Here is a 10,048-nt window from a genome sequence, read left to right on the forward strand (position 1 = left end):
ACTATATATATCGAATCAAATCACAGTTTGTCTGTCAAATCATATAAAACAGTTGTTAATTGCAAGGTAATGTTTTGCTACTCTGGCAAAATATCTAGAGTGTTATAAATTAATCCAAAGTGTTATACATTTTCCACCAGTTTTACCAATCGAAAATAAAATTGCACTAAAAGTGCATTAAAAGAGCATCTAGTGTAAAAAAATTACCCTAGATTTACATATCGTAAACACCATTAATTACGAACTCACCACCTAGCAAACTTCGCTTTTGTTTACAAATAACTTGAGGTATTCAACCAGGCGAATTTCCCATCACGTATAACAGTTAGCGTGTATTTGGGAAATTTCTAAATGCCTTGCGCTCGAAAATATGTCAAATGCTGTTCGTTTCTTCTTCTTTCTACTTCGAACGCGTTTTGTGTGTGTTAACTTTCCTCAACAAAAAAAATTAATAAAATTAATTTAGTTTTGCTTTATTTTAATAAAACAACGAAATATATTTTGTTATTTAACGAAAACGGAACAACGCGACACAAATAACACAAACGCAAAAATGTGGCCAAAAAAATACGAAAACAACGAATTTTAGTGCTAGAAAAATTGATGTGAAGAAAAAGTAAAAAAAAATCAACTTAAGAAAAATATCGAGCCAACTTTAAGGCGTACGCCAGTGAAAGTTTTCTACAGATTTTCTTAAGATAAAAAAGGAAATTGTTTCTCAAACGTATATAAATACGTATAATAAAATAAAATTAAAGTTGCAAATCGAAATGAAATAAAATAAGCAGAAAAGTGTTATTACAAAAGTGACGAGTGATTTCCATTTTGGAAATAAAAAAAAAATATTTTGTTTTGGTTTCTTTTTGAATTTTGTAAGATTTTTTTAAACATTTATATATTCGTTTTTATAAAAAATGAAGTAAACTACTTAAAATTCTTGTAGTGTATGGCAAGCATAAAATGTAATAAATTTAGAGAATTTTTCAATTTGTAGTGTCATTAATCAGTTTTAACGCAGTTTCCCATTCGCCCTTCTCCTCCGTCACTTCCTGTATTTACTTGCAACTAAGCGTAACCAAAATAATGCCATAATAACATTATTTCAACTCCTCCACAACAACCCAAACCACCCATTAGTTAAACCAACTGTCAGATCGCAAGCAGTTGGGCTATTTGAGTAGAATCCCGAAGCCCTACACATTGTGGGCAACATTAGTATTTTTTTGTAATTTTTTTTTTTTTTTGCTATTTAACATTTATACCGTAAAATGCTACCACTGTGCTTTATTATGAGCACTTTTTTGCCCTACTAACGCTTAATTATACTATTTCTGTTGAGTTGCTACCTTGAATCATTGGTTATTATTAATCGCATTACTTTGTACGAATTACACTGAAAGTAACAAAATATGCTTTGAAATATTAAATTATTATATATAATATTAAATTATATAGTAAATAGTTAAGGTTAATGTAATTGTAATCTAAAACAATTATATACTATAAAATATATAAAATAACTTGATTGTAATGCATTGTAGAAGTAGGAGAACTGGTGCGACTATCGCTTACTAATATTACTTAAATGACAAAACCACATATAAACACGCTTTAAAATCATTATCGAGCATAGATTATTGCTATCATCAGTATTTCTGTCAAACTATTGTTTAGCGCGACTTCGGTTACCCGGACATGCAACGTACATTAGTAGAATCACCGATTTTGTTCAACTTCTCACACTAATCAATATATCAATATAGCGTACTTGTCGAAATATTAAGTTTAAAACTTATTAAACTTTTAGATTAATTACACTAACATAACGAAAGTATATACGCCGTCTAGTGCCAACAAGAATATACCAGATGGCGTATCTACTACTTGTTGGTAAAAAATTTAACTTTAATGTCCAATATCTCCAACACCAAGCATGTTTTTACTAAAATCCGTTATCGTATAGACTTGCCAGTATATCGAAATTGTACCTATTTTTCCTTTAGAACAAAGCAGTCTTTATAGAGTGATTCTATATAGACGGCTTATAAGTCTGTTGCGTTTTCTTAGAAGTCTTGTTATTGGGTGTTGCCTAGTGATATATGTAGAGGCCTTAGTCAATAGTCAAGAGTTACCCAAGCGTTACCCCAATCACTGTAATCATATTGATTTAAGTAAGTTTTAGTTTTCGATTGTTGTTCTGGTTTCCTAAAAATCACCTTCTCTCTATATCTTTTTACCTATTAAGAATGTAAGAATGTATGGATTAATAGACTATCAAATTTGCTTAAAATTGGTGAAATTGTTATCATTTTACCATCTAATTTGTGTGTTTTTGAGAAAAGAACAGTATGTCATAGAATTATAGGTAATGATTAGTATATGGGTACCTAGAGGATAACTGATACAGCTTGTGGCTATACCATCGCGTACTATCTGCTATATAATTGCTAATGTAGTCACGGAGCTGTACCTGTTTTGACTACTGATCTTATATACAGAGGTGACCTCAGTAACCACCAGATTCTGAAATATAAATAACTGATACTTTGTTATGCCTACTAACTCATTCACAGATGCCTTATAGCATAAAACAACTTTAGATTAAGTATACGGAAGGTATGAAAAGATGAGTAACGATTAGAAAAATAATTTAATATTAGTTAATAAGTCTAAGTGGATTTACTAGGGATCGACGGTATAACCTAAGCTAACCTAGTTATTCATATATGTCTTTTGAAGAATATGTCTACGTCAAGTTTGAGGGATAGAACTTTTGTTTGATATATTCCTTATTTTGTTAAAAATCAGCAAATAAAAATCATGGCAGTTGAGATTGAGTAACAATTGACTTTCGCAATATATTTTAGCAAAGTACTTTGTATCAGTAAGAGTAGGAGAGTAGTATGTTATGCAAGATAATGTGACTAAATCTAAAAAACGTTTTTTTACTTAATGTTTTATGGTGTATAACTATTTTCAATTACAATATAAAAATGTTTTCATATACCTAAATATATCTTACTGCCACTATGACTGTTGTCTTTACCATATATTGTACCAAAAATCTATCGCATTCAGATAAAATTCGTTTACTTCTCTAATACCTAGCTGCTTAGTATATATATATAAATTTTTAAAGAACTAAAAATTCTATGTGGTTAGATAATTATATGCTTCCACTTCTTAATAAAAAATTTGTTTTCTTCTTCCATTAATAATTTATTTTTTATGTCACTATATTTTATTAAAATTAAATATATATTCTCCTACGCCGGTCATAATAAAAATATCTATGCATACCTATTAAATATAAACACAGAACATCTATAATATTGAATTATAATATAGTTGCATACTTTTAGGAGTAAAAAAAATACATTATACATTCTAATACATGATACATTCTGATAAATGTATCAGAAATATATAATTTTTACACGTATAGTTAAATATGCAATATATAGAATTAACTAGTACCGAAAATCTTAAATATTCAGATAGTAAAGTTTGATCAAGGGCAGTAAGTAGTGGCAAAACCTTTTTCTCAATAAACTTAACACTTTTGATAAATTTTTTCAATTATTGAACATTAAATATTTTCTAAATAATTTTACTTCTTCAATCTAACACAGCAAGTCCAATTTACTGTAATATTTTACGCTCAAGTGTTATATTTATGCTGCCTCTTGGGCGGAGTAGAGTGAGGGTGGTGACTATGTAAACGATTTGTTATTTTCCTTAACATTTTTGTTGTTATTTAGGTGAGCTTATTACTAATATTCGTCTCGTATATGTGAATGGTACGCTATGCTTCTTTCACTTCACTCCTCCACATTTCCGGCATTTCGCCAGCTATGCGCCAGCTCGGATATCCTAGCTTACTCCTACATGTTGACATTTTATAACGCGTTGCCGTAAACAGAAGACTAGTCGTAAATGTGACACCGTTCATAGATAAAGTTGATTTTAGTTAAAGCTCCGTTAAATCCAAACCATAATCGAAGCAATTCATCAATTATTTGCATTTTTGCTTTAATTTCAGTAAGATAATGTAATTTGTGCTTATACAAATAATCAAATAATTAACGAATTTTAATCAAAAAAAAAACAAAAGAATAAAAATAAGTTCAATATATAAAACTTGAATATTTTGCATTTAATAAAACATTAGTGTAAAATTTAATTAAATTTAAAACTTAATTTGGCAGTAAAAATTAAAAACAATAGTAAATAGTGTAAATTAGATAAAAAAAAAAAACAAATTTGATTGCAGTACTTTATTGTAGCGCCTGAAAGTAGACAACAACTTAAAGGAAGTAAATTGAAACGCCGCAAACTCTCTGCTTGCTTTTTCTACAAGGAAAAGAGCAGGAGGCGCGTTTCAGTTTTAAATAAAATATTCAAAAAAAAAAAAAACTTTAAAAAATAAATACATTTATTTTTCATTGTTAAACGTTAAAGTAAACAGCCTCAAAATTACAGAACAAAAGAATCAAGTTACACGCGCTATGCCCGAGCAGAGCAACGATTACAGAGTCGTTGTCTTCGGTGCAGGCGGCGTGGGAAAAAGTTCGCTGGTGTTGCGCTTCATAAAGGGCACATTCCGGGAAAGCTACATACCGACCATAGAGGATACCTATCGTCAGGTGAGTGCGTATGTTAATGACAGCACAGCAAAGATGTGGCAACAGCTGCATAAATGTTTTTTAAATACGTATCACGCATGTGTGGGTGTGAGTGTGGTGGGTGCGGCAGCGCTTTGCTAGTATTTGTACCGCTTACAACTAAGTACCACTTTAGTAGGCAATTATATTTTGTTTTGTTTGCATGAATTGCTTGTACATTTGTACAATTTTATTATGTTTCTGTTGGTTTTCTATTTTTTTTTTCGATTTTTGTATAACAAAAGGATTTGATTTAATGTTGAAATAGCACGAAACAAAAAAACAAAAAAAAAAACAAAAAAAAATCATTTTCAAAACAATTAAAGTCTATTTTTATGTTGAGAATAATAATTTAATAATTTGCTTTATTGTTGTGTTTCCTATAATTTGGTGCTACGAAAATGGTCGTAAGAAATTATTAATATTACTAATAAATTTAATTTTCTCCTTCAAAAGAATTCCTACAAATTGTGTTATGTACTCCGTTTAATATTATTGTGTTGTATACTTTTAGGCTCGTAATAGCGTTTGTCCTTCAAATTTAGCTGTTATTTTATTTGTTGCTCTTGTTTTGGTATCTGTTGCTTGCTATTTTTAATTAAAACCTACTATTTATAAAGGACGCTATACTTTGTGGAAACGCTCCTTGCCACCGTGGCGCTGCCCCTTTCGCTAGTAATGCGTGAGTGTGTTTTTAGTTATAATTAAACACGCAAAGGCTGGCATTACATAGCAACGCGTAGGAGGTTTAATTTAAACCTTTTGTTAGAAGACGCATTGAAGCATAAATTTCCTCCGTACACTTTACTTTTTTATTCCATTTTAACCGCTCAACTTTTGTTTATTTTTAACAAATACGAGTATTTCTTTGTAAACTTGATTATTTGTGCAAACTATATTTTTAAATATTTTCTATAATTCATCCAGGTGTGATATTTTTAATATTACGCTTTTGTGTAATTGTGTAATATAGTTAGGGATCTAAATTCTTAACTGATGCATAAATATAAATACTATTCATAGATGTTGGTTAAATCACCTTTAACATTTCAACAACGTTAACATAATAATGCGTTAGGAAATAGATTTTAAACGTTTTAACTTTTCCCCTTTTGTCTTCGCTTACAAATGATTGGAATGATAAAAGCTACTGAGAAAATAAGTTGTGGGCATCAGTAGATGATACTCTCAAGTCTTGTTCATCCATTATACAAAACGAACCCTTTGTTTACTGACCTTAAAGTAGTACCTATTGGCACTTGTGGTTCTTGTTTTTATTTCCAGGTAAGCGTCGTTGTTGCTTCAAAAATATAATATAGTCGCAGTCACCAGTTCGGCGTCCGAGCAATGCACATATCTGCTAGTAGCTGATATAGACTTTATGTTGACCTCATTCATCGCTATTTTTGTAAATTCTTTTTGGGTAGCAACAAAGGTGCCAGTAGTTTGCTACGCCCAATGATGTCGGTATTGTTAGCAAGAAGCAATTCTTTATCAAATCTCTTTATTGTCTTTGCACTGCCAGTTGTCTCTCAAAATTTCTTACGATTTTGACACCATTTTTGTATTCCATCTCATGTTCAGTACCTCTTGCACCATTTTTTTATTCCATCTCATGTTTCAGTACCTCGATAAAGGGAAGACTCAAAACTTTTGGGATCCCTTTTCTAACTAGATAGGCTAACTAGTTATCATGCTCTAAAGTTAAAAAAATAGTCAAGTATATAGAATTTTAAACTGTTTCCCTCTGACTTGAACAGGAGGAGTTGCACATTCTTAAAGGCACGCTGTTCATGAGGTATATGCTTCGGTGTCCTGCCTTTAAGGTGGTACTTCATGTTTGACATTCGTACAGTGGCTGATATCATTATTAGCGCTCAAATGAGCTTTGGTGCACAGTGTTGTGGAGGAATGAATCCTCCTCAATTAGTTAGGAAAGCTTTTTTGATTCTACGTTTGTTGTAATAGTGTGTAGAAAAAATATCATGTTACAACCAACCGTTTGTATCGATAAAAACAAATATCTAGTCAATGTTAATGCTGGGAATGTTAAAAAATGGGGCATCTAATAGCTTAACCCTCGTTCTAGACAAGCCTGGACATAAACACAGGCTTGTTCTGGTGTCTTTTCTTCGATCAGCAGTAAACATGTACTACAGAATATACTATAGGGTAGATCGAGCTTGTCTCCATGCCGACCTACACTTCAGTGCCCCGTTAAAACAGATATTAACTAAGATAGTTCCAATTTGCTTCTGTGTACCAAGTTGAAGTTTCTACAGTTGTAGCAAAGGGAACCTGTAGCTCTCTTGACTTGGCTACTAAGAAAGCATGTACTATTTGCTTGTTGCAAAAAACAATCATAAATCAATTTTCGGCTGTGGCTAAGTGCTAGAATAGAAATTGGAGTTTTCATAGAAGAGACGATTTCAACCTAATTTAACTTAATTCTTCTAATTCATTTTCTAGTTCTTTTAATTTTTGAAATGTGCACAAAGACCAACTCAATTACCGATGGTATCGTTTAATTTGCAATCAGTGATATACCACAGCTGCCACATATATATAAATACTGCATCTTTGTACGTAGAGCAAATGCGAGACTCTCGCGAGACGGCGCTGCCAGATTTAATTCCACATATATATATATTTTTTATAAAATATTTGTTATTAGTGTCCTATAAGCCAAAGTGATTGTTTTTGTATGTTTCACTTGCAGAACTTATAATTTCTAATTTGAAACTATAACATTTTTACTTTAATAAAAAACATATTTTAAGGTTATAATTTTATAATTTTAAGGTTATAAGCTGCAATAAAAATATTTGCACTTTGCAAATAACGGATACCACAGGTTCACATCAATTTCCGGCAATGCAGAGATTGTCGATATCGAAAGGACATGCATTCATATTGGTGTACTCAGTGTGCTCAAAGCAGAGTTTAGAGGAACTTCGACCAATATGGGCATTAATTAAGGAGCTTAAGGTACTTATGCAATTATTTCCATAATACCATTTGTGTAAAAATATGTAATTAGAATAATCAACAACAGGGACAGGATATTGCCAATATACCGGTAATGTTGGTGGGTAATAAATGTGATGAAAGTGCTGAATTACGTGAAGTCTCACAAGTCGAAGGACAGGCACAGGCCACCGCCTGGAGTATATCATTTATGGAAACATCAGCCAAAACTAATCACAACGTAACCGAGCTTTTTCAGGTAAGTTACGTTTTATATACATACAAACACACATACACAGATACATATAAAGAGCATTCTATCACACAAACCTGAAGATGAAGAATTTTTTTTTTGCTGAGTCCTTTTTCTTTCCTTACAGGAACTGCTTAATATGGAAAAGACGCGCACAGTTTCACTGCAATTGGATACCAAAAAACAAAAGAAACAAAAAAAAGAAAAGAAAACCAAGGAAACTAATGGTGCTATACCGGAAAATGGTGAAGGCACCAGTGGTGCCAAAGAGAAATGCCATGTTATGTAAGACTACAGTGAGTCGAGCTAACAAAACAAAGGAAGTCGATGAAAAGTTTTTGCTTGCACAAGGCATGAGGGGAGAGTAAAGAAACCAATTTGCTTTAATTTATACTCGTCGAAGTTAAGTTTGCTTTATATTCGTATTTTTAAGGAAATTTTACTCATTGATTTAAGCGTTTATTATAACCGAAAATTAGTTTAAAGGTTTTTATTTGATATGTAATTTAATTAGAAATTAATTTCATTTTCATTCATCAAAACGCTTAGGTTCACATTTCTGTAATCAGTATGCCTTTAATAAGTAATATTCATCTCTTATTATTTATTTTTTATTTTTATTTTTTTTTTTAAGGATAACTTTTCACTGACCTCAATTAGCGATTTTTCGCCTTTTTTCTTTTAATTTTATGGAATTCGTTACGATAATCCTACTGCAGCGTATATTCTAATCTATTTTGTTATGCACTCGTATAGATTAAGATACAAGGTTGAATCATTAACTCTTACCATAAACTCTTCCTTGCTCCATACTATCCCAATCGATCAAATCCCAAGTTAAAGATAATAGTTGAGATGGTAAAAAATCATTGACTCTTAACATATCCTGCTCTTAGTGCTTTCAATTTTTACCCCATTTATTTAAAGAATTTATCTGTAATAAATATGTTTTGTTTTCCAAAGTTCAAACTCGAGGGCATTCCTGAAGAAGAATACCTCCTTGATTTGAGTCAAATCTACTTCCGCGAAAGTAATTATTTAGATTTTGAACATTTTCGTCATAAGGACTACGTACATCTATAGACTACCTTGACGGAAAAGCATATTTTTCCTAAACTTTTTATTTTTTGAACTTCGTTGAAACCATTGTGTAAGTTCTCAAAGTATTCATTAGTGTTTACGTTTGATTTCTTCAACAAACTACCTGAAAACTCCTTGTATGGGACGCCTAATAGATTTTAATTCACTTATGATTACCTTAATGGAGGCAATCATTATGCGGCCACGTTAACAATCTTACATAAATCTTTCTAATACCCAGCTAATAATGTAAACTTCAATACTTATCTGCTTATAGCTTCTTTAATCTATGACCGTGCAAAATCGAGACTACTTATTAAACCTCAAAAATCAATTGAATATATCGAAAACCATTGATCTACTTGTGACTTCAGTACTTTCAAACCAGCCCACTATGCAGAGTACAAGTTTGGTTTCCAATTATGTAAATAAGAATCTACTGAATCGTATGATTTGTCTGTTATCTTTATTATCTTATAACCAGCTAATCATTCAAATCTATATCACTTCCGTACACGTCAAGAATTTCTAAATTAGCATACGATTGTTTATCTATAAAAAGAAACATGGCTATATAATCAGGCATAAATCTTTTTCATATACAGCTAATAATGCAAATTCAAAATTTGTTTCTAGATTCTTTAATCTTTGATTATAATCGAAAATCGAAACTACTAATTAATCAATCCAGTGTGTCCAAAGCCAATGATCTACTTGTTTACTTCTTGAATCTCTCAAACTGAACATGCAAAGTCAAAAAATGAGTCATATGATCTGCATGTAATCTTTACATTCTCTGAATATGCGAAATCTAAGTCATGTGATTTTTCTGCAACCTTAATAATCTCATATGCCAGTTCATCGTACAAGGTCCAAAGTACTGAGCCGTAAGATTTGTCTATAGACCAAACAATCTCTGACCATGCGAAATTCAAACTACTAGACCGTGTGATCTGTCTGTGATCTCTATAATCCCATAATCTATTTATAATGTAAAAAAAAAACTTCTGAGCTGTATAGCTGTTCTCTACAATATCATACTCAACTGATCATGCAAAATCAAAAGAAGTGAGATATATAATAT

At 31.3% G+C, this 10,048-nt stretch overlaps 1 protein-coding gene across 3 annotated transcripts; it reads left to right on the plus strand.

Annotated features, from left to right (window-relative positions):
• Positions 1 to 357: 357 nt before the first annotated feature.
• Positions 358 to 8,445, plus strand: LOC119678092 (GTP-binding protein Di-Ras2-like). 3 transcript variants are annotated; one of them, XM_038089753.1, is made up of 5 exons: positions 358 to 872; positions 4,483 to 4,646; positions 7,467 to 7,652; positions 7,705 to 7,890; positions 8,012 to 8,445. In XM_038089753.1, exons 2-5 carry the CDS (start codon positions 4,509 to 4,511, stop codon positions 8,171 to 8,173), a joined length of 672 nt encoding a protein of 223 aa, XP_037945681.1. In that variant the 5' UTR covers positions 358 to 872; positions 4,483 to 4,508; the 3' UTR covers positions 8,174 to 8,445. The 3 variants fall into 3 exon arrangements, with proteins under 3 accessions (XP_037945681.1, XP_037945680.1, XP_037945682.1); XM_038089752.1 differs by lacking the exon at positions 358 to 872 and having other exon boundaries at positions 4,253 to 4,646; XM_038089754.1 differs by lacking the exon at positions 358 to 872 and having other exon boundaries at positions 4,253 to 4,646; positions 7,720 to 7,890; positions 8,012 to 8,443.
• Positions 8,446 to 10,048: the final 1,603 nt, after the last annotated feature.

The sequence above is a fragment of the Teleopsis dalmanni genome, chromosome 2, assembly GCF_002237135.1.
Source record: "Teleopsis dalmanni isolate 2A chromosome 2, ASM223713v2, whole genome shotgun sequence".
Classification (NCBI taxonomy): Eukaryota; Metazoa; Arthropoda; class Insecta; order Diptera; family Diopsidae; genus Teleopsis; species Teleopsis dalmanni.